The 25,284-nt window shown below is 52.1% G+C and overlaps 1 protein-coding gene across 1 annotated transcript in view; it reads right to left on the bottom strand.

The window, feature by feature from the left end:
- The window catches only part of tbc1d5 (TBC1 domain family, member 5), a 783,418-nt gene that overhangs the window by 292,522 nt on the left and 465,612 nt on the right, over positions 1 to 25,284 (bottom strand). The window contains exon 15 of the mRNA XM_072508754.1: positions 16,465 to 16,637. Within this exon, the coding sequence (XP_072364855.1) occupies positions 16,465 to 16,637 (173 nt within the window). The remainder of the gene's footprint in view (positions 1 to 16,464; positions 16,638 to 25,284) is intronic.

The raw sequence follows: 25,284 nt of genomic DNA, 5'->3' as shown, positions 1-25,284 counted from the left end.
GTATGAGCATGAGGAACAAGCCAGCAGGATGTTTGCACACCAGCTGAGGAGGCAGCCGGCGAGGGAGATTGGGCGGATGAGGAATTGTGGGGGCAAGGCCATCTCGGAGACAAGAAAGGTGATTGGGGTATTTGAGGCTTTTTACTGGAAATTGTCCAGTTGAGAGCCCCCAGCGGGGTTGAAGGTATGAGGAGGTTTCTGGATGGATTGGAGTTCCCGACAATTGGTGAGGGGAAGGTGCAGGGGCTGGGTGTTCAGATTAGACTGAGGGAGGTAATGGGGTGTGTGGAGTCAATGCAGTCAGGGAAGGCCCCGAGTCCGGATTAGTTCCTGGTACAGTTTTATGAGCAGTTTAGTTTGGAATTGGATCCCTATTAGTTGAGATTTGTAATGAGTCAGTGGGGAAGGGAGAACTTCCTCCCACACTACAGTCCTCTCCTGTACTCCCTATACATACATGACTGTGTGGCTAGATTTAACTCCAACTCAATCTATAAGTTTGCGGATGATACGACTGTGGTGGACCGTATCCCAAACAACGACGACATCAGACTACAGAAGGGAGATAAATCACTTGGTTGCATGGTGTACAGAAAACAATCTCTCTCTAAATTTCGGAAAGACCAAGGAACTGATCATTGATTCAGGAAGTGCAGCACGACACACACTCCCGTCTGCATCAATGGCTTCGAAGTGGAGATGGTCGATAGTTTTAAATTCCTGGGGGGTCACCATCACCAACACTCTGTCCTGGTCCACTCACGTTAATGCAACAGTCAACAACGTCTCTACTTCCTACAGAAGCTAAAGAAATTTGGCATGTCTGCATCGACTCTCATAAACGTCTACAGATGTGCGATAGAGAGCATCCTATCCGGCTGCATCACAGCCTGGTATGGCAACTACTCGGTCCAAGATCGCAAGAAACTGCAGAGTGTGGAGAACTCAGCCCAACACATCACACAAGCTTTCCACCCCCACATTGATTCTGTATACACCTCCCGCTGCCTCAGGAAGGCAGACAGCATTATCAGAGGCCCTTCCCACCCAGGCATTGCCTTCTTCCAGATCCTTCCATCAGGCAGAAAATACAGAAGTCTGAATACCCGCACATCCAGACATAGGAACAACTTCTTCCCCACAGCTGCAAGACTCCTCAACGACTCCCCCTCGGACTGATCTGTTCCCTGTAAGAACACAATTCACGACACCCTATGCTGCTCTTGATCATGTATTTGCTTTGTTTGGCTCCTTGTTCCGCACTGCCACCAATCACTGTTTGTCGATGCACCATTTTGTCAATGTACTCTGTTGATTATTCTTTTTGTCTACTATGTATGTGCTGTGTAAGTTCCCTTGGCCACAGAAAAATACTTTTCATTGTACTTCGGTACATGTGACATTAAATCAAATCAATAAAATCAATCAATCAATCAGGCTTCCACTTCACTGATTTTTTAAAAAGTCAAGGAGCCGGAGCTACGTGGATCATACCACCCAATATCACTGTTGAATGTGGACGTGACACTATTGGTGAAGGTGCTTGCAATGCGTATAGAGGGCTGTGAGCCTGCGTTGAGATGGGAGGAGCAGACGGCGGCGTTCATGAAAGGGCAACATTTGTCAGCTAATGGGCTCAGCCGGGGGTTTTAAATGCAATTATGATGCCCCTGGGAGGCCAGGAAACAAAGATAGTAGTGTTAATGGACATGGAAAATGCATTTGAACGGCAGTGGCGAAGGAGACTGGGCAGGTAAAGGACTCTAAGGGAAGGGTGGTCACTGAGCCAGGTGAGTGGAGTGTTTGAGGCCTTCGACGGGGGCTATACAGGTCGGAGCCCCCGGAGGGATCTCGGGCATGAAGCAGTTTTTCGATGGCTTGGATTTCCCAATGGTGGAGGAAGGGAAGGTACAAGGGTTGGATGCCCATTTGGGTTGGACGAGATGATGAGGTGGATTGGGTCGATGTAATCTGGGAAGGCCCCGGGTCCGGATGGATAGCCAGCTGAATTTCACAAAAGGTTTGTGACAGAGCTGGGCCCGTTCCTAGTGGAAATATTTAATGATTCATTTGATAAGGGGAAACTTCCGCCTACACTGGCGCAGGCATCAATTTCGCTCATTTTTTAAACAAAATATATTTTATTCAAATTTTTCGGCCAAACAAAACAATACAAAGGTTTTCCTTTTTTTACAACAATAAAACAATATAAATAACAGTGACCGTTTTAACAAGTAAATAAATAATATTTAAACTAAATAGCAACTGCCATAACAAAATAATAACTCTCCAGATAATAAAATCAAACAATCCAATATACATAACCAAGTACAAATATCTATACAAAAACACCCCTGAGGACACACCCGAGCCCTCCCCCCTGGGTTGCTGCTGTTACCTTACCATTTCCTTTATCGTTCTGCGAGGTAGTCAATGAACGGTTGCCACCGCCTGGTGAACCCTTGAGCCGAACCCCTTAGTGCGAACTTTATCCGTTCTAGTTTTATAAACCCTGCCATGTCATTTATCCAGGTCTCCACGCCCGGGGGTTTGGCTTCCTTCCACATAAGCAATATCCTTCGCCGGGCTACTAGGGACGCAAAGGCCAAGACATCAGCCTCTTTCGCCTCCTGCACTCCCGGCTCTTCTGCAACCCCGAATATAGCCAACCCCCAGCCTGGCTCGACCCGGACCTCCACCACCTTCGAAAGCACCTTTGCCACCCCCACCCAGAACCCCTGCAGTGCCGGGCATGACCAAAACATGTGGGTGTGGTTTGCTGGGCTTCTCGAGCATCTCCCACACCTATCCTCTACCCTGAAAAATTTACTGAGCCTTGCTCCGGTCATATGCGCCCTGTGCAAAACCTTGAATTGTATCAGGCTTAGCCTGGCGCACGAGGACGACGAGTTTACCCTACGTAGGGCATCAGCCCACAGCCCCTCCTCAATCTCTTCCCCAGCTCTTCTTCCCATTTTCCCTTCAGCTCATCCACCATAATCTCCCCCTTGTCCCTCATTTCCCTGTATATATCCGACACCCTACCATCCCCCACCCATGCCCCTGAGATCACTCTATCTTGAATCTCCTGCGTCGGGAGCTGCGGGAATTCCCTCACCTGTTGCCTTGCAAAGGCCCTCAGTTGCATGTACCGAAATGCATTCCCTTGGGGCAACCCATATTTTTCCGTCAGCGCTCCCAGACTCGCAAACGTCCCGTCTACGAACAGATCTCTCAGTTGCACAACCCCAGCTCTCTGCCATGCTCCAAATCCCCCATCTATTCTCCCCGGGACAAACATAGAACATAGAACAATACAGCGCAGTACAGGCCCTTCGGCCCACGATGTTGCACCGAAACAAAAGCCATCTAACCTACACTATGCCATTATCATCCATATGTTTATCCAATAAACGTTTAAATGCCCTCAATGTTGGTGAGATCACTACTGTTGCAGGTAGGGCATTCCACGGCCTCACCACTCTTTGCGTAAAGAACCTACCTCTGACCTCTGTCCTATATCTATTACCCCTCAGTTTAAAGCTATGTCCCCTCGTGCCAGCCATTTCCATCCGCGGGAGAAGGCTCTCACTGTCCACCCTATCTAACCCCATGATCATTTTGTATGCCTCTATTAAGTCTCCTCTTAACCTTCTTCTCTCCAACGAAAACAACCTCAAGTCCATCAGCCTTTCCTCATAAGATTTTCCCTCCATACCAGGCAACATCCTGGTAAATCTCCCCTGCACCCGCTCCAAAGCCTCCACGTCCTTCCTATAATGCGGTGACCAGAACTGTACGCAATACTCCAAATGCGGCCGTGCCAGAGTTTTGTACAGCTGCAACATGACCTCATGACTCCGGAACTCAATCCCTCTACCAATAAAGGCCAACACTCCATAGGCCTTCTTCACAACCCTATCAACCTGGGTGGCAACTTTCAGGGATCTATGTACATGGACACCTAGATCCCTCTGCTCATCCACACTTCCAAGAACTTTACCATTAGCCAAATATTCCGCATTCCTGTTATTCCTTCCAAAATGAATCACCTCACACTTCTCTCCATTAAACTCCATTTGCCACCTCTCAGCCCAGCTCTGCAGCTTATCTATGTCCCTCTGTAACCTGCTACATCCTTCCACACTGTCGACAACACCACCGACTTTAGTGTCGTCTGCAACTTTACTCACCCACCCTTCTGCGCCTTCCTCTAGGTCATTGATAAAAATGACAAACAGCAACGGCCCCAGAACAGATCCTTGTGGTACGCCACTTGTAACTGAACTTCATTCTGAACATTTCCCATCAACCACCACCCTCTGTCTTCTTTCAGCTAGCCAATTTCTGATCCACATCTCTAAATCACCTTCAATCCCCAGCCTCCGTATTTTCTGCAATAGCCTACCGTGGGGAACCTGATCAAATGCTTTACTGAAATCCATATACACCACATCAACTGCTCTACCCTCGTCTACCTGTTCAGTCACCTTCTCAAAGAACTCGATCCTATGATTATTTCTTATCGGGGACCGCACTGAGGCTCCCGTCCTTCCCCTATGTCGTCTCCACTGCCTCCAAAGTTTTAGCGTTGCCACCACCACTGGACTGGGGGTGTATCTCTTCGGGGAGAACGGCAACGGCGCCGTCGCCAGTGCTTGTAAGCTGGTTCCTTTGCAGGACGCCATCTCCAATCTCTTCCACGCCGCTCCCTCCCCTTCTCCCATCCACTTACACACCATTGAGATATTGGCGGCCCAGTAGTATTCACTTTGGCTCGGTAGTGCCAGTCCCCCCCTATCCCTGCTATGCTGCAAGAACCGCCTCCTCACTCTCGGGGTCTTCCCGGCCCACACAAAACTCATGACACTTTTCTCAATTCTCTTGAAAAAAGCCTTCGTGACCATCACCGGAAGGCACTGAAACACAAAAAGGAATCTCGGGAGGACTACCATTTTGACCGCCTGCACCCTACCCACCAGTGACAGGGGCACCATGTCCCATCTCTTAAAATCCTCCTCCGTCTGTTCCACCAATCTTGTTAAATTAAGCCTATGTAAGGTTCCCCAACTCCTTGCTATCTGAATCCCTAAGTACCGGAAATCTCTTGTTACCTTCCTCAGCGGTAAATCATCTATTCCCCTGCTCTGCTCCCCCGGATGCACCACAAACAACTCACTCTTCCCCATATTCAATTTGTACCCCGAAAATTCCCCAAACTCCCGGAGTGTCTGCATTATCTCAGGCATCCCCTCCACTGGGTCCGCAACATACAGCAATAAATCATCTGCATACATTGATACCCGGTGTTCTTCTCCTCCCGAGTACTCCCCTCCACTTCCTGGAGCCCCTCAGTGCTATGACCAGGGGCTCAATCGCCAATGCAAACAGTAATGGAGACAGGGGACACCCCTGCCTCGTCCCTCTATGAAGACGGAAGTAGTCAGACTTCTGCCTGTTCGTGACCACACTCGCCATCGGGGCCCTATACAGCAGCTGTACCCATCCAATAAACCCTTCTCCAAAACCAAATCTCCTCAGCACCTCCCACAGATAGTCCCACTCTACTCTGTCGAATGCTTTCTCGGCGTCCATCGCCACCACTATCTCCGCCTCCCCCTCTGGTGGGGGCATCATCATTACCCCTAGCAACCTCCGTATGTTCGTGTTCAGCTGTCTCCCCTTAACGAACCCAGTTTGATCCTCGTGGACCACCCCCGGGACACAGCCCTCTATCCTCGTCGCCATCACCTTGGGCAGGAGCTTAGCATCTACATTTAAAAGGGAAATGGGCCTGTAGGACCCACACTGCAGCGGGTCTTTTTCCTTCTTCAAAAGGAGCGATATCGTCGCCTCCGACATAGTCGGGGGCAACTTCCCCCTTTCCCTGGCCTCATTAAAGGTTCTCGTCAAAAGCGGGGCCAGTAGGTCCATATATTTCCTATAAAATTCCACCGGGAATCCGTCCGGTCCCGGGGCCTTCCCCGCCTGCATGCTCCCAATCCCTTTTACCACCTCCTCCATCTCAATCTGTGCTCCCAGTCCCGCCCTCTCCTGCTCCTCCACCTTCGGGAATTCCAGCTGATCCAGGAAACACATCATTCCCTCCTTCCCTTCCGGGGGCTGGGTCTTATATAACCTCTCATAGAATGCCTTGAACACCCCGTTAACTCTCTCCGCTCCCCGTTCCATCTCTCCCTCCTCATCTCTCACCCTATCTATCTCCCTCGCTGCTCCCCTCTTCCTCAACTGGTGGGTCAGTAGCCGACTCGCCTTCTCTCCATACTCATACTGTACACCCTGTGCCCTCCTCCACTGTGCCTCTGCCTCACCCGTGGTCAGCAGGTCAAATTCCACATGTAACCTTTGTCTTTCCCTGTACAGTCCCTCCTCCGGTGCCTCTGCATATTGCCTGTCCACCCTCAAAAGTTCTTTCAACAATCGCTCCCTTTCTTTACCCTCTTGCTTCCCTTTATGTGCCCTTATGGATATCAGTTCCCCTCTGACTACCGCCTTCAACGCCTCCCAGGCCACTCCCACCTGAACCTCTCCATTGTCATTAAGCTCCAAGTACCTTTCGGTACACCCCTTCACCCTTAAACATACCCCCTCATCCGCCAATAAGCCATTCTCCAGAGTGGGTGCTGTTCTTTTTCCTCTCCTACCTCCAGGTCTACCCAATGTGGAGCGTGGTCCGAAATGGCTATGGCCGTATACTCCGTCCCTGTCACCTTCGGAATCAGTGCCCTTCCCAAGACAAAAAAGTCTATCAGTGAGTATACTTTGTGAACATGGGAGAAAAATGAGAACTCCTTACTCCTAGGTCTACTAAATCTCCAGGGGTCTACCCCTCCCATCTGCTCCATGAAGTCCTTGAGCACCCTGGCCGCTGCCGGCCTCCTCCCGGTCCTGGACCTCGACCGATCCAGCCCTGGATCAAGCACCGTATTGAAGTCTCCCCCCATTACCAACTTTCCCGCCTCCAGGTCCGGGATACGTCCCAACATACGCCTCATTAAATTTGCATCATCCCAGTTCGGGGCGTATACGTTCACCAGAACCACCGCCTCCCCTTGCAATCTGAATTTCGCTTATTTTAAAGGAAGATAAAAGATCCAGAGGAGTGTGGGTCATATTGACCAATATCGCTTTTGAATGTGGAAGTGAAGTTGTTGGCTAAGGTGTTGGCAATACATTCAGAGGATTGTGTGCAGAGGGTGATAACCGAGGATCGAACGGGGTTTGTGAAGGGGTGACAGTTGTTGTTGAACATTAGGAGGTTGTTGAATGTGATGATGACATCCCCGACGGGTCGAAACATGGAAGTGATAATATCCATGGATGCGGAGAAGGCATTTGACTGGGTTGAGTACCTTTTTGAAATACTGGGGCGGTCCAGTTTGGGGCCAGGATTGGTTGGTTGGATCAAGATGTTATACAGGGCCCCCAAGGCGAGTGTACGCACGAATACTATACGTTCAAAGTATTTTTGCCTGCATCGGAGAATAAGGCAGAGGTGCCCACTGTGCCCGTTGCTTTTTACATTGACAACTGAGCCATTGGCGCTGGCGCGTAGTGCTTCATTGGGGTGGAGAGGAAAGAGGGAGGTAACATCTTGTACGCGGGTGACCTCCTATTATATGTCATAGACCCAATTGCAAGTATAGGTAGTATTATGAGGATCCTGCCAACATTTGGATCGTTTTGGGGGTATATACTTAGTGTGGGAAAGAGTGAGGTATTTGTGGTCAATGCTCAGGTACAGGGGAGGGGGCTGGAGTAGCTACCATTTCGGCTGGTCGAGTCACGTTTTTGTTATTTGGGGATATTGGTGGCGCATAGTTGGGCTCAACTACATAACTTGGCTAATCTAATGGATGGGGTGAGCAAGGATTTCACAAGGTGGGATGTTCTCCTGTTATCACTGGCGGGGCAGGTCCAGACCGTGAGGGTGATGGTGCTTCCAAAGTTTTTACTCACTTTTCAGAATCTCCTGATTTTTGTGCCGAAGTTGTTTTATGGGAAGGTAAATGGGATGATCACAGGTTTCATATGGGCAGGAAAAGTGCCCTGGAATCAGAGAGTAGTTTTGGAGGAAGGTAAGCGAGTGGAGGCCTGGTTCTGCTGAACCTGAAGTATTACTGGGCGGTGAACATTGAGAAGGTGTGGAAGTGGGTTGTGGAGGAGGGGTAGGTGTGGGAGCGGATGGAGGAGGCGTATTGTAGGGGTACAAGTCTGAGGGCACTGGTGATACATAGAAGATAGAAGTAGGAGGAGGCCTTTTGGCCCTTCGAGCCTGCTCTGCCATTTATCACAATCATGGCTGATCATCCAACTCAATAGCCTAATCCTGCTTTCTCCCCATAACTTTGATCCCATTTGCCCCAAGTGCTATATCTAGCCGCCTCTTGAATATATTCAATGTTTTAGCATCAACTACTTCCTGTGGTAATGAGTTCCACAGGCTCACCACTCTTTGGGTGAAGAAATGTCTCCTCATCTCTGTCAGAAATGGTTTACTCCAAATCCTCAGAATGTGACCCTTGATTCTGGACAAACACACCATCGGGAACATCTTCCCTGCATCAACCCGGTCTAGTCCTGTTAGATTTTTTAAAGTTTCTATGGGATCCCCCCTCATTCTTCTGAACTCCAGCAAGAACAATCCTAACCTAGTCAATCTCTCCTCATATGACAGTCCCGCCATCCCTGGAATCAGTCTGGTAAACCTTCGCAGCACTCCCTTGATGGCGCCCCTTCTGTTTTCGCCAGCTAAGGACTCCACAAGCCCGCTGGTAGTAGCCACGTTAACGGTCTGGGATCAGTTCAGGCAACATTTTCACTTTGAGGGCATGTCATTACGGACACCAGTCTGTGGCAATCACAGAATTGTCCCAGTAGGGTTGGATGCAACATATAAGGTGTGGGAGCGGGAAGTGATTGAGAGGTTTAAGGATTTATTTGTGCAAGGTAGGTTCACCGAGTTGGGAGAATTGGAGGAGAAATTTGAGTTGCCAAAGGGGAATGGGTTTTGGTTCTTACAGATTAAGGATTTTGTTGAGAAGGGTCCGACTACGTTGCTATGGTTGCCGCCCCCTTCGTTACTTGAAAAGATGGTGACTCAGGATGATTTGGGGAGGGTAGGGTCTCTGATATCTGTGGGCAGTTGATGGAGGGGGAGAGGGCCTCGTTGGGGAAGTTCAGAAGAAGTGGGTGAATGAGTTGGGTGGAGTAATTGAGGGTGGGTTTTGGAGTGAGGCCCTGCGGAGGGTAAGTGCGACATCCTCCTGCATGCGATTAAGTCTAATTCAATTTAAAGTGGTGCATAGAGAGCACACGACAAATTTGCATACGGGTTGGTTCTTTCTGCAGGTGGAGGACTGGTGTGGGTGGTGTTTAGAGGGGAGAGGGTGAAAATATCAAAATGGTGGACTGAGTTTATGGTCTGAAGTTGTTGAGCTCAAAGTCCAGAAGGCTGTAAAGTGACTAATTGGAAGATAAGGTGCTGTACCTCCAGTTTGCATTGTGTCTCGCTGGAAAATTGTAGCAGGCTGAGGGCAGAAATGTGAGCAGGAGAGAAAGATTTGAAATGGAAAATGCCAGGAAAATCAGGCTCATGCTTATGGACTGAATGAAGTTATTCTGCAAAACATTTTGCAAAATATTTTTGTTCGAAACTCAACTGACTTTTGTCTGGACTGTGCTATTCTGGTTTTACATCAAAATTACACCAAGTTGTTATGATAACAAATATTGCATGGTCATTTTTTTGTTCAACTTTCTGCCAAAGTAAACCATTCAAAAAGTAACGCTACCTTTTACTAACAATTTAAGGTGCACATTTGTTTGAAGTGAACATTCTTGACAAGCCAATATATTTAAAAAATCAATAGAAATAAAAGTACATCTAGTAAGATTACAATTCTCAGAAAAACAGTATCATTTGAGGTTTCTGTTTTTAATAACAATGTTGTGATTCAGATAAAGGAAAGCTTAAACACAAAATAGGCAAATAAAGTAGTTCATTAGTGCAATGTTTGTTATTCCAAAATGTTAAGTATCCAAATTTAGAATCATAGAATCCTTACAGTACAGGAGGCCGCCATTCAGCCCATCGAATCTACACCAACCTTCTGAAAGAGCATCCTACCCAGGCCTTCTCCCTTGCCCTCTTCTCATAACCCCACCTAAGCTTTTTTCTTTTGGACACTTAAGTGACAATTTAGCCACTTGCAAATCTTTGGACTGTGGGAGGACACCGGAGCACCCGGAGGAAATCCACACACACAACATGCCGACTCCACACAGGCCCAAGGCTGGTATTGAACTCGGGTCCCTGGTGCTGTGAGGCAGCAGTGCTAACCACTGTGCCACACAAACTGAGCATATTAAGTTGTACAGTGCCACATTCTAGTCTTCACAGCCACTGCATAATTTGACATCTTCATATTTAAATTTAAATTACGAAAGTATTGATATGCAGAATTATAGATGAATAATTTTATCATGTTTCAAATACATATCAGGTATACCCTTTCGATCTTGGTGCTATACACATTTCATAAAAGATACACTCAATGGCATTGTATCTGATATGAGCAAACAAGTTACTGGCAATCCCAATTACGTTCTTATTAATGTAAATGGTTGGCAATATCAGCTGGGTCAACTTAAAACTGAAATATGTGGACATTGTATCAACCGAAAGAAAGAAAAAAGAACATAAACTTATATAGCATTTTCCTGAACTCAAGATGTGCCAAAGTGCTTCACAGCTAACTAAGTACTTTGGATGAATAGTCTCTGTCGTAATATAGGGAAACCCAGTTATAAAAGTTTGAATAAAGTTTGTGCCAATTTCAAATTTGTCTGACCCACATATTTGAGCTTTATTCTAATACTGCAATGCTGAACACATCACAGCACTTTAAACACTTTACTTTTATGCATCAATTGTTTGCAGCAATTCTGATAAGGTGCAAAACTAATCTCTTCAATTTTCTCCACTGCATAGCATACTCTTCGCATTTCTTTCATCATTGGGATAAGAAAAAGATGAGCTAGATATACACATCTAAATATATGTTTGTACATATTATATAATACATATCTGCATGTATATACATGTACTTTTTCTTTTTAAAATTTAGAGTACCCATTCATTTTTCCCAATTATGGGGCACTTTAGCGTGTTCAATCCACCTACCTTGGACATCTGTGTGTTGTGGGGGCGAATCCCACGCAAACATGGGGAGAATGTGCAAACTCCACACGGACAGTGACCCCGGGATCGAACCTGGGACCTCGGCGCCGTGAGACTGCAGTGCTAACCACTGCGCCACCGTGCTGCCCGTGTATATATATATATATATATATATATAATATATACTTTGATATATACATGTGGATGTGCTTCAATTTTATTTTCCTTTCTCCATTTGCTCATGTTATTCCTAACTGTTCAATTTCACAGAATTTAGACCATGAGGAAACAAATGGCTGAATTTCAATGGACTGTGGTAATGGGATTGGAGGTGGGTATGCTGATAATGGGGGAAGGGGGAGGGGAATTCCCATTGGCCAGCCAGTTTACACAAGATTATGGTGGAGCCGGACTGACGGCATGAATGGTTACTTACCTGTTTGTCTGTAGTGGGTAACCAATTAAGACCTAAAGGACTTATTATGGGCACATTCCTGACACAAACTAGATTCTCGATGTAACACACAGGGCAATAATATCTTGTACAATACTTCCTATTGGAGGCTGTCCATGAAAACTGTGGCAGTCTCCCAGTACAGGGAGACAATAAAGCTGGAGGCTCCAATCTCTTTGAAAGCCTCTGCTCCAAAAACCAGCTGTAACCATTGCAGTGTTCAGTACGGTAGGAGGTTTCCCCATCAGCTCCAAAGGGCCTAAACCTTTCTTTTTACCCCAAACCATGCCCTAAACCAGTCATTTTACCCACCTGATTTAAGGCCACCTAATTGGCTATTTCATTGAAAATCATCCTTTGATTCTCACCACTGGCACTTGGGGTTCCCAATCCACATTTCAGTCTGAGTGGATTTGGAGCCCCACAATGAAAATTCAGCTCAAAATTGAACAAAAATTAGACAACTATCACCCAACATGGACATGAGTTGTTTGTGTTTTAAAAAAAAAAAAAATGTTTATTCAGAAATTTTGAACGAAAATTTTAACCATTCAACCCCCCCCCCCCACCCCGTACCAAAAAAAAGAAAAGAGTAACAGAAGACATAAACATATCAATCCAACATAATACAGAACTTGTACAATGGGTTCCTCCCGCACATATTGACTTTCCATATGTTTATGTTTTTCCTTTTTCAAGTGCCCCTAGGAAAACCCCCTTCCCCGCCCACCCATATACCCCCCTCCCGAAAGAGACCCGCCCCCCTCCCTGGGTTGCTGCTGCTGCTGACCGACCTCCATCTAACGCTCTTCGAGATAGTCTAGGAACGGTTGCCACCGCCTGAAGAACCCCTGCGCAGACCCTCTCAAGGCAAACTTTATCCTCTCCAGCTTGATGAACCCTGCCATGTCATTTATCTAGGCTTCCACACTGGGGGGCTTTGCGCCTTTCCACAATAGCAAGATCCTCCGCCGGGCTACCAGGGACGCAAAGGCCAGGATACCGGCCTCTTTCGCCTCCTGCACTCCCGGCTCGTCCATCACTCCAAATAGTGCCAACCCCCAACTCGGCTTGACCTGGACTTTCACCACCTTAGACATAGTCCTCGCAACACCCCTCCAGGACCAATCCAGTGCCGGGCATGACCCGAACATATGGGCGTGATTCGTCGGGCTTCCTGAGCACCTCCCACATCTGTCCTCCACCCTAAAGAACCTACTCAGCCTCGCCCCTGTCATATGCGCTCTGTGAATAACCTTAAACTGTATCAGGCTAAGCCTGGCACACGAGGAAGAGGAATTAACCCTACTTAGGGCATCAGCCCACAGACCCTCTTCAATCTCCTCCCCCAACTCCTCCTCCCATTTATCGTTCAGCTCCTCTACCAAAGCCTCCTCCTCTTCTTTCATCTCCTGATATATCGCCGACACCTTGCCCTCTCCGACGCATACTCCCGAAATCACCCTGTCCTGAATCCCCTGTGCCGGGAGCAACGGGAATTCCCTCACCTGTCGCCTCACAAACGCCCTCACTTGCATGTACCTGAAAGCGTTTCCCGGGAGTAGCCCAAACTTCTCCTCCAGCGCCCCGAGGCTCACAAACGTCCCATCGATGAACAGGTCCCCCATTCTTCTAATCCCTGCCCGATACCAGCTCTGAAACCCCCCGTCCATCCTTCCTGGGACAAACCGATGGTTACCTCTGATCGGGGACCACACCGAGGCTCCCATCGCACCCCTGTGTTGTCTCCACTGCCCCCAGATCTTTAGCGCTGCCACCACCACCGGACTCGTGGTGTACCTTGTCGGCGAGAGCGGCAGCGGTGCCGTCACCAGCGCCCTCAGGCTCGTTCCTTTGCAGGACGCCATCTCCAACCTCTTCCATGCCGCCCCCTCTCCCTCCATCACCCACTTACGGATCATCGCCACGTTGGCTGCCCAATAGTAGACACCCAGATTCGGCAACGCCAGCCCTCCTCTGTCCCTACTACGCTCCAGAAACCCCCTCCTTACCCTCGGGGTCTTGTTTGCCCACACAAAACCCATGATGCTCCTGCCTACCCTCTTAAAAAAGGCCTTGGTGATCATAATAAGAAGGCACTGGAACACAAAAAGAAACCTCGGGAGGACCATCATTTTAATCGACTGTACCCTGCCCGCTAGCGAGAGTGGCAACATATCCCATCGTTTGAAGTCCTCCTCCATCTGCTCCACCAGCCACGTCAAATTAAGTTTATGCAGGGCCCCCCAACTCCTAGCTACTTGGATCCCCAAGTACTGAAAGTTCCGTTCCGCCCTCCTCAACGGTAGGTCGTCTATCCCTCTTCCCTGGTCCCCTGGATGCACCACGAAGAGCTCACTTTTCCCTACATTGAGCTTATAGCCCGAGAAGTCCCCAAACTCCTCGGGGATCTGCATGACCTCCACCATCCCCTCCACTGGATCTGCCACATACAGCAACAGGTCGTCTGCATACAGCGACACTCGATGCTTCTCTCCCCCTCGGACCACCCCCCTCCATTTCCTGGACTCCCTTAATGCCATGGCCAAAGGTTCAATTGCTAATGCAAACAACAGGGGGGCCAGGGGGCACCCCTGCCTCGTCCCTCGATACAGCCGAAAATACTCCGACCTCCGCCGATTCGTAACCACACTCGCCATTGGGGCTCTATATAGGAGCTTAACCCAATTGATAAACCCCTCCCCGAACCCAAACCTCCGCAACACTTCCCAGAGATACTCCCACTCTACTCAGTCAAAGGCCTTCTCCGCGTCCATAGCTGCCACTATCTCCGCCTCTCCCTCCAGAGGCATCATAATCACGTTTAGGAGCCTCCGCACATTGGTGTTTAGCTGCCTGCCCTTTACAAATCCCGTCTGGTCCTCGTGAATCACCCCCGGGACACAGTCCTCAATCCTCGTAGCCAGCACTTTTGCCAGCAACTTAGCATCCACATTAAGGAGCGAAATCGGCCTATACGACCCACATTGCAGTGGGTCCTTATCCCGCTTCAGAATCAAAGAGATCATCGCCCCAGACATTGTCGGGGGCAGGGTCCTTTGCCTCATTGAAAGTCCTCACCAGCAACGGGGCTAACAGGTCCGTGTACGTCCTGTAAAACTCAACCGGGAACCCATCTAGTCCCGGGGCCTTACCCGCCTGCATGCTCCCCAGTCCTTTAATTAGCTCCTCCAACCCAATTGGCGCCACCTCCTGCTCCTCCACCCTCGGGAACCTCAGGTCATCCAGAAATCATTGCATCCCCTCTTCCCCCGCTGGGGGCTGAGATCTGTACAGCTCCTCATAGAAGGCCTTAAATGCCTCATTTACTTTCACCGCACTCCGCACCGCAGTTCCCCTGCCATCCTTGATTCCACCTATCTCCCTCGCTGCCATCCTCTTACGGAGCTGATGTGCCAGCATCCGGCTCGTCTTCTCCCCATACTCATACGTCGCCCCCTGTGCTTTCCTCCACTGTGCCTCTGCCTTCCCTGTGGTCAACAGGTCGAATTCTGTCTGGAGACTTCGCCTCTCCCTGAGTAGTCCCTCTTTAGGGGCCTCTGCTTTTCTCCTGTCCACCTGTAAAATCTCCCCCACTAACCTCTCCCTTTCCCTGCCCTCTCTTCTCTCTGTGAGCCCTGATGGAGATTAACTCTCCCCTGACCACCGCCTTCAGCGCCTCCCATACTACCCCCACCTGCACCTCCCCATTGTCCTTGGCCTCCAAATACCTTTCAATGCACTCCCGTACCCTCCCGCACACCTCCTCATCTGCCAGTAATCCCACATCCAAACGCCACAGCGGACGTTGGTCCCTCTCCTCTCCCAACTCCAGTTCCACCCAGTGTGGGGCGTGGTCTGAGATGGCTATGGCCGAATACTCCGTTCCCTCCACCTTCGGGATCAGCGCCCTGCTCAGAACAAAAAAATCTATCCGGGAGTAGGCTTTGTGTACGTGGGAGAAAAAATAAAATTCCCTGGCCAGGGGCCTGGCAAATCTCCACGGATCTACTCCTCCCATCTGGTCCATAAACCCCCTAAGCACCTTGGCCGCAGCCGGCCTCTTCCCCGTCCTAGATCTGGAACGATCTAATGCTGGGTCCAACACCGTGTTAAAATCCCCCCTCCCCATTATCAAGCTTCCTACCTTCAGGTCCGGAATGCGCCCCAGCATATGCTTCATAAATCCAGCATCGTCCCAGTTCGGGGCGTATACGTTTACCAATACCACCCACGCCCCCTGCAGCCTACCGCTCACCATCACGTATCAACATCACTTCAGTGAAATGTCTGAAGCATCACACAAGTTGGCTGAACAGTTCATCCATTTTTACACATTTGATAAACATCAAACTGATTGTGGGTGCCATTTTTGCATTAAATGACGTGAATTTTTCAATATCTTGAAGCTGTAAAATGACATTCATTTCACACATCATATGGACAGACTCAGAAGAATCTCTGCAGCCGTCATTTCTGCAGAATTATACATTTGAAGTCCATTCACTTGATTATTTTTTCACAAAAACCTTCATTTGGCAGTTATGGGAAATAGGCTACATGGATGAACTAAATTGGTAACATTATCCCCAATTTTGTTTTCAGTAGGTTGTTTGTTTCCTGTGCATAGCTCACAAAATTATCAATTCCTATTGCACATGTTACTTGCACAATTTATTACTATGTGTTTCAGCACTCATCGAACATATGATTCCTTACACAATTTGTACAAGTAAAACTATTACTTTTTTTTTTTAAATGTAGAAATGTCAGTGAAGTGAGACTAAAGTTACATAGGATCACTTACATTCCATAAATCTGAGGTGCAATTTCGAGTCGATTGAGGTGCATGTACAGCTCTGCGTCGTATTTCTTTAACAACTGGTCTTGAATGCGATTTACTTTGGAAACTATTGCAAGTGACGGTCCCATGTCCTGAGGCCTTGCAAATGGTACAGCTGTAACCATCTCTTCTTTTCCCTAGAGATAAAATGAGTGTCCAGATGAAGATATATGTCCTACAATCAATAACAATCAAACAATATTAACCATAACTTTTCATCAGTTTTCTAAATCTTTATTAAGTCTCTTAATTCTTGCTAAAGTTACAAGCAAGATTTCAAGTCTTTATCGTGAAATCAGACCCAAAACAGTGATAGGAACCACGAATGTTGCTCATTTTGGAATAAAACTAATCTCTTTGACAATTAACATATATCTTAGTTACACAATCTTTTTGTAATAACAACTTCCTGCACTCCTAAATGGGTCATATTAATAGCGCTTAGATCTTGCTTTTTCCTTATCTGTTCTAATTATAGTCTTAAAATGACACCCTTGTGCTCACATCATCAACTGCGTTGAAAAGAAAAAATCTTCTTCTCACAAAGTTACAATTCCCGTGATCTAGGTTCAAATCCAAATTGGCACTCTCATTGCAAGATATATACAAGAAACTTGAAATAACTGCTGCATATGCCCGAGTCGAATTTACTCCAGATACAACCATACTGGAAAGAACACAGCAAAGGAGCCTTCTGAGCTAAGAATCGGAGAAAAAAATCCAAGGTTCATTGTGGTCTTAGTAAGGCCCATTTTATTTATTTTTGGTGAAGCTTTAAATCTCCAACTGTACCCTCAATAACGACGCTTAGAGTGTGAACAGTAAAGAAGGCTTTAATAAACTAAGAACTAGACTGGTGCCGAGACATGTGCTAACAGCTACGCCGCCCACAAGGCGGCCCCTTATATACGGCTCCCAGATGGGCGGAGCCGGAGGCGGAGTTCCCCAGGGTTCCAAGCCAGGTCTTAAAGGGGACATCACCTTACATGATGACAAGGGTACAGTGTTACAGTAACCGTTCATCACATACACCTCCTGTTTAAAAAAAGTCCAGCAGGGGTGAAGTGCCATCATAAGTCCATTTGTCTCGGTGGCCGGATCGTCCTCATCGACCTCCTCAGTTCGGGCGGTGGTGCGGCGGCCGGTGGTGCGGCGGACACGGACGTCTTGGTTGAGGGTACGTCCGGGAGCACGGCGGTCGGAGCTTCGGTCCGGGTCAGGGCAGGGGAACGGGGCGCAGGTAGAATAGGCGGGGCCGGGGGTAGCGGTGCCGGTGGGGTGTGTAAAAGGGGGGCGCTAGGGGGCGCGCGCGGTAGGTGCTCACCAAATGGGAGTGGGGCTGGGAGGGGGTGTGCTGTAGGGGGTGCCGGGTCCTGCAGGGGAGCGGCGCGGGAAGGGGCGTCTGTAGTGGGGAATCCAGCGGGTGCCAGATCCCGGAGGGAAACCGTATCTTGCCTGCCGTCGGGTTACTCGACGTAGGCGTAACTGGGGTTGGCGTGGAGTAATCGGATCTTTTCGACCAGGGGATCCGTTTTACGGCTCCTCGTGTGTCTCTGGAGAAGAACAGGTCCCGGAGCCCTCAACCAAGGTGGAAGCGAAACCCCGGAGGTAGACCTCTTAGGGACGACAAACAATCGGTTGTGAGGGGTCTCATTCGTGGCCGTGCAGAGGAGCGACCTAATGGAGTGTAGGGCATCAGGCAGGACCTCCTGCCAGCGGGTAGTTGGGAGACTTCTCGACCATAGGGCCAGAAGGACAGCCTTCCAAACTGTCGCGTTCTCCCTCTCCACCTGCCCATTTCCCCGTGGGTTATAACTGGTCATTCTGCTCGAGGCGATGCCTTTGCTGAGCAGATACTGACGCAGTTCATCGCTCATGAACGATGTACCCCGGTCGCTGTGGATATAAGCGGGGAAACCGAACAGAGTGAAGATGCTGTGCAGTGCCTTAATCACGGTGGCTGAGGTCATGTCGGGGCAGGGAATGGCGAATAGGAAGCGGGAGAACTGATCGATAATGTTGAGGAAATAGGCAATACGATGGTGGACGGGAGGGGCCCCTTGAAGTCCACGCTCAGTCGCTCAAAGGGCCCCGAGGCCTTCACGAGCCGAACCCTGTCTGGCCGGCAGAAGTGCGGTCTGCACTCCGCACAGATCTGGCAGGCCCTGATCATGGCCTTGACCTCCTTGGTTGAGTAAGGTAGGTTGCAGGACTTGATTAAATGGACGAGCCAGGTAACCCCAGGTGGGAGAGGTCATTGTGGATGGCTTGCAGGCGGTCGTCCTGGGCGTTGGCGCATGTGCCGCGGGACAGGGCATCTGGGGGCTCGTTGAGCTCCCCTGGACGATACTTGATATCGTATGTGTAGGTGGAGAGTTCGATCCTCCACCTCAAAATTATATCGTTTTTTATTTTGCCCCGTTGCGTTATCGAACATATAGGCGACCGACCGTTGGTCGGTGACGAGGATGAACCTCCTACTGGCTAGGTAGTGCCTCCAGCGCCACACAGCCTCCACAATGGCTTGTGCCTCCTTCTCGACTGCAGAGTGTCGAACCTCGGAGGCGGTGAGGGTCCGGGAGAAGAACGCTACTGGTCTGCCTGATTGAGGGTAGCAGCCAGGGCGATGTCTGATGCATCGCTCTCTACCTGGAAGGGGATAGTTTCGTCCACCGCACGCATAGCGGCCTTGACGCCATCGGCCTTAATGCGGTTGAAGGCCAATCGAGCCTCAGCCGAGAGGGGAAAAGTGGTGGTCTTTATGAGTGGGCGGGCTTTGTCTGCATACTTGGGGACCCACTGGGCGTAGTAGAAGAGCCCGAAGCACCATTTGAGGGCCTTGAGGCTGCGGGGGAGGGGGAGTTCCTTAAGGGAGCGCATGCGGTCGGGACCGGGACCTAGGACCCCGTTTTCCACGACATAACCGAGGATGGCTAGCCGGGTTGTGTGGAAAACGCATTTTTCCTCATTATAGGTCAGGTTAAGGGCTCGGGCGGTCTGGAGGAACTTTGAGGTTTGCATCATGGTTCTGCTGGTCATGGCCGCAGATGGTGACATTGTCCAAGTACGGTATGTAGCCTGCAAACCGTACTGGTCCACCATTTGATCCATCGCCCTTTGAAAGACAGAGACCCCATTTGTGACGCCGAAGGGGACCCTGAGGAAGTGGAAGAGCCGGCCGGCTGCTTCGAAGGCAGTATAGGGGCGGTCTTTTGGTCGGATGGGGAGCTGGTGGTAGGCGGATTTCAGGTCGACCGTGGAAAATACTTGGTATTGGGCGATCAGGTTGACCATTTCCATGATGCGAGGAAGGGGGTAGGCATCAAGCTGCGTGAATCGGTTTATGGTCTGGCTATAATCCACGACCATCCATTTCTTATCCCCGGACCAGACTACCACCACTTGTTCTCTCCAAGGGCTGATGCTAGCCTTGATGACCCCCTCTCCTAGTAAACGCTGGACCTCTGACTTGATAAAAGTCATATCTTGGGCACTGTACTGCCGACTCCTGGTGGCGACGGGCTTACAGTCGGGAGTGAGGTTCGCGAATAGCGAGGGGGGAGCGACTTTTAGTGTTGCAAGGCTGCATACCGTGAGGGGGGGGCAAGGGTCCGCCGAACTTCAGTGTCAGGCTTCGGTGGCTGCACTGGAAATCCAGTCCGAGCAGCAGGGGGCACAGAGGTGGGGAAGGATATAACATTTGAAACGGGTGTACTTGGCACCCTGGATCGAGAGATCCGCAATACAGTACCACTTGATTTGTACCGAGTGGGACCCGGATGCGAGGGCTATGGTTTGGGACGCGGGATGGTTGCGAAGGGAGCAGCGCCTTACCGTTTCAGGATGGATAAAGCTCTTCGTGCTCCCGGGGTCGAAGAGGCATGCAGTGTCACGCCCGTTGATCTGGACTTGCATCATAGAGTTCTGTAGGGTTTTGGCCGAGTTTGGTTGAGGGCGATCGCTCCCACTCGCGGGTATTCGGAGTTCTCAGCCGAGCCGGACTCGTAAAATGGCCGCCGCCATCGGCTGCGCGTGTCGGATCGAGAAGATGGCCGGCGACAAGATGGCCGCCCCCATGATTCGCACGAGGCTGATGACGTGTCAGAAGGGGGCGTGTCGGGTCGGTGCGCAGCCGCATTGCAAGGCCTGCGGGCCTGAGAGCCTGATTTTCGCGCCGGCTGTTCTTTGTTCTTCTGGCCCCTGGGTCTGGCCAGGCAGACCCTCGCAAAATGCCCCTTCTTCCCGCAGTCGCTGTAGATCGCGGAGCGGGCAGGGCAGCGTGAGTGTGGGTGCTGGCCCTGCCCGCAGAAGTAGCACGATGTGCCCCCATGATGAGCGGGTCGCCGCGTGGCGCAGGCCTGTAATATGGCTGAGTCTGAGGAAGTCCGGGGGGGGCTCGCAGAGTCCGCGGGGTATGTACCCAAGTTATGTCGGGCCACCGCCAGCGAGGAGGCGAGCGTTAGCGTGTTCTGGAGGTCTTTTGCTCCATTTCCGAGCAGCTGCCGCCGGATGTAGGTCGAGTGGATGCCGGACACGAAAGCTTCTCTGATGTGCAGGTTCATATGGACTTCCCCTGTCACATCCTGGTGGTCACAGTCCCTGGCAAGCACGGTGAGTTTTTCGACAAATTCGTCTAGCAATTCCCCCGAGCGCTGCCGGCAGGTAGAGAGCAGATGCCTGGCGTGCACCTCATTGATAGGCTTGACTAACCGCCTGCGGAGTAGCTCGACCGCCTCTTCATAAGTCGTCGTCTTTTCGAGCGTGGCGGAGATTCTGTGACTCACCCGGGCGTGGAGTAGACGCAGCTTGCGCGGCCCCAGGATGGGAGTCTCCGAGGAGTCCAGGTAAGCCTCGAAGCATCGGAGCCAGTATTTAAAAATTTCCTTTGCCTCCGGTGTCCATGCTTCCAGGTTGAGCTTCTCTGGTTTAAGGCCTGTGTCCATCCTGATGTAGTTTAGTTTATTAAATTGTGGTACCCTCAATAACGACGCTTCGAGAGTAAACGGTAAAGAAGGCTTTAATAAACTAAGAACTAGATTGGTGCCGAGACGTGTGCTAACAGCTACTCCGCCCACAAGGCGGCCCCTTATATACGGCTCCCAGATGGGCAGAGCCGGAGGCGGAGTTCCTCAAGGCTCCAAGCCCGGTCTTAAAGGAGAAATCACCTTACGCGATGACAAGGGTACAGTGTTACATACAAAGGTGTTCTAAAAATTGAGATTGACTAACAGTGAGTATAAAATATCAATCCCGGTCTGGATGTGAGTCGTTGCCGTTTTTAAATGTGGAAAAAATTAATCTGGCACAGTTTATTGAATAAATTAATTGTACAACGATACCTTTACCAGGATGAAAATATTTTAAAACCTATAAAATTCACTGTCTTCACAATGTTGTCATGTGGTGATGGGAGGGACCCCAAATATGCATCAAAGAGACAAAGAGTGCATCACATTCATTCCAAGTCACTTATGACATCATGGTTTGGATCCCACTTTTGTTTTCAGAATCATCAATAAATTATCTTCCTCTTGATCTATTGAATTTAATACTCTGCCTTTTTGAATGATCTTATGACAATTTGTGCACGAACAACACATTTGATGACAAGACCACGGAAAAATATCAAGTGTATATTTCCATGCTTTCTGAAAGATTTTTCTATTTCATTCAGTGTGAACAAGATCCTTGGATGGCTTGTTGACGCATATATCCAAATGTTGAACAATGGATGCAAGAACCACTGGTATAACTGAAACGTTCTTCATGCATTTTTCTTATGAGATCAGATCATTTCACAGGGGCTTTTTAGAGTAACTTCATTGAAACCTACTTGTGACAATAAGCTATTATTATATTATTATCTTGTCCCACACTAATAAACTGCACTCTTTACATAGGCCACTGGGATGCCTATTTCACACATTATCAATCCACAACCATTTTACCCTCACCCATCCAACCACCGTCATGGACATGCACAGAACCGCTGGCAGGAGAGTTGATATTTTTAACATTTTATGGGCCATGGTTTTATGTTTGAAAATTACCATAGACTTCAAATTCATTCCATCTACCATGCAGGCTAATACCACTGTGAATCTAGTCTTCTCATGACCTGTGGTTCTTCACTACTCCACAGTTCGGTTGCTGGATATACTGAAATTCATGGGCTTAAAATGGCAAGTATATGCAAAAACACTAGTTTTGGGGCCAGACAATTGAGTCTTCTTATAAGTCAGGTAGACCTACATGCCATGATCTATGATATTTGGGGGGGGCTCAGAGTGTATTCTGGGGGTCTCCCGATGGGGGAGAGAGACTGGCAGGAAGGGGGGCGCGGCCGTGGGAAAGGGTCTGGCGGAGGAGGAAGGGCGAGGGTCTGGCGGGGGAGGAAGGGCGAGGGTCTGGCGGGGGAGGAAGGGCGAGGGTCTGGTGGGGAAGGAAGGGCGAGAGGGTCTGGCGGGGGAGGGCGGGAAAGTCTGGCGGGGGAGGGAGGGGAGAGAGTCCGGCAGTGTAGATGGGAAGGTTGGGTCAGATCGGAGAGGTGAGGCAGGCGGGAGGGGGTGGGGCAGGCAGGAGGGGGTGGGGCAGGCAGGAGGGGGTGGGGCAGGCAGGAGGGGGTGGGGCAGGCAGGAGGGGGTGGGGCAGGCAGGAGGGGGTGGGGCAGGCAGGAGGGGGTGGGGCAGGCAGGAGGGGGTGGGGCAGGCAGGAGGGGGCGGGGCAGGCAGGAGGGGGCGGGGCAGGCAGGAGGGGGCGGGGCAGGCAGGAGGGGCGGGGCAGGCAGGAGTGGGCGGGGCAGGCAGGAGGGGGCGGGGCAGGCAGGAGGGGGCAGGGCAGGCAGGAGGGGGGCGGGGCAGGCAGGAGGGGGGCGGGGCAGGCAGGAGGGGGGCGGGGCAGGCAGGAGGGGGGCGGGGCAGGCAGGAGGGGGGCGGAGCAGGCAGGAGGGGGGCGGAGCAGGCAGGAGGGGGGCTGGAGCAGGCAGGAGGGGGGCTGGAGCAGGCAGGAGGGGGGCTGGAGCAGGCAGGAGGGGGGCTGGAGCAGGCAGGAGGGGGGCTGGAGCAGGCAGGAGGGGGGCTGGAGCAGGCAGGAGGGGGGCTGGAGCAGGCAGGAGGGGGGGCTGGAGCAGGCAGGAGGGGGGGCTGGAGCAGGCAGGAGGGGGGCTGGAGCAGGCAGGAGGGGGGCTGGAGCAGGCAGGAGGGGGGCTGGAGCAGGCAGGAGGAGAGGCGGAGCAGGCAGGAGGGGGACGGAGCAGGCAGGAGGGGGACGGAGCAGGCAGCAGAGCAGGCAGGAGGGGGGGCGGAGCAGGCAGGAGGGGGGGCGGAGCAGGCAGGAGGGGGGGCGGAGCAGGCAGGAGGGGGGGCGGAGCAGGCAGGGGGCAGAGCAGGCAGGAGAGGGGCAGAGCAGGCAGGAGGGGGGCGGAGCAGGCAGGAGGGGGGCGGAGCAGGCAGGAGGGGGGTGGGGCAGGCAGGAGGGGGGTGGGGCAGGCAGGAGGGGGTGGGGCAGGCAGGAGGGGGTGGGGCAGGCAGGAGGGGGACGGAGCAGGCAGGAGGGGGACGGAGCAGGCAGCAGAGCAGGCAGGAGGGGGGGCGGAGCAGGCAGGAGGGGGGGCGGAGCAGGCAGGAGGGGGGGCGGAGCAGGCAGGAGGGGGGGCGGAGCAGGCAGGGGGCAGAGCAGGCAGGAGAGGGGCAGAGCAGGCAGGAGGGGGGCGGAGCAGGCAGGAGGGGGGCGGAGCAGGCAGGAGGGGGGTGGGGCAGGCAGGAGGGGGGTGGGGCAGGCAGGAGGGGGTGGGGCAGGCAGGAGGGGGTGGGGCAGGCAGGAGGGGGTGGGGCAGGCAGGAGGGGGTGGGGCAGGCAGGAGGGGGTGGGGCAGAAAGGGGGTGGGGCAGGCAGGAGGGGGTGGGGCAGGCAGGAGGGGGTGGGGCAGGCAGGAGGGGGCGGGGCAGGCAGGAGGGAGCGGGGCAGGCAGGAGTGGGCGGGGCAGGCAGGAGGGGTCAGGGGAGGCAGGAGGGGGCGGGGCAGCTGGAGGGGGGGCGGGCAGGCAGGATGGGGGCGGAGCAGGCAGGAGGGGAGCTGGAGCAGGCAGGAGGGGGGCTGGAGCAGGCAGGAGGGGGGCTGGAGCAGGCAGAAGGGGGGCTGGAGCAGGCAAGAGGGGGGCTGGAGAAGGCAGGAGGGGGGCTGGAGAAGGCAGGAGGGGGGCTGGAGAAGGCAGGAGGGGGGCTGGAGAAGGCAGGAGGAGAGGCGGAGCAGGCAGGAGGGGGGCGGAGCAGGCAGGAGGGGGGCGGAGCAGGCAGGAGGGGGGGCGGAGCAGGCAGGGGGCAGAGCAGGCAGGAGAGGGGCAGAGCAGGCAGGAGGGGGGCGGAGCAGGCAGGAGGGGGGCGGAGCAGGCAGCAGGGGGGCGGAGCAGGCAGGAGGGGGGCGGAGCAGGCAGGAGGGGGGCGGAGCAGGCAGGAGGGGGGCGGAGCAGGCAGGAGGGGGGCGGAGCAGGCAGGAGGGGGGCTGGAGAAGGCAGGAGGGGGCAGGGCAGGCCGCAGGGGGCGGAGCAGGCCGCAGGGGGCGGAGCAGGGGGCGGAGCAGGGGGCGGAGCAGGGGGCGGAGCAGGGGGCGGAGCAGGGGGCGGAGCAGGCGGCGGAGCAGGCGGCGGAGCAGGCGGCGGAGCAGGCGGCGGAGCAGGGGGCGGAGCAGGCGGCGGAGCAGGCGGCGGAGCAGGCAGCAGGGGGCGGAGCAGGCAGCAGGGGGCGGAGCAGGCAGCAGGGGGCGGAGCAGGCAGCAGGGGGCGGAGCAG

This window comes from Scyliorhinus torazame, chromosome 6, assembly GCF_047496885.1.
Source record: "Scyliorhinus torazame isolate Kashiwa2021f chromosome 6, sScyTor2.1, whole genome shotgun sequence".
Classification (NCBI taxonomy): Eukaryota; Metazoa; Chordata; class Chondrichthyes; order Carcharhiniformes; family Scyliorhinidae; genus Scyliorhinus; species Scyliorhinus torazame.
This window is presented reverse-complemented; position numbering and strand designations above follow the sequence as displayed.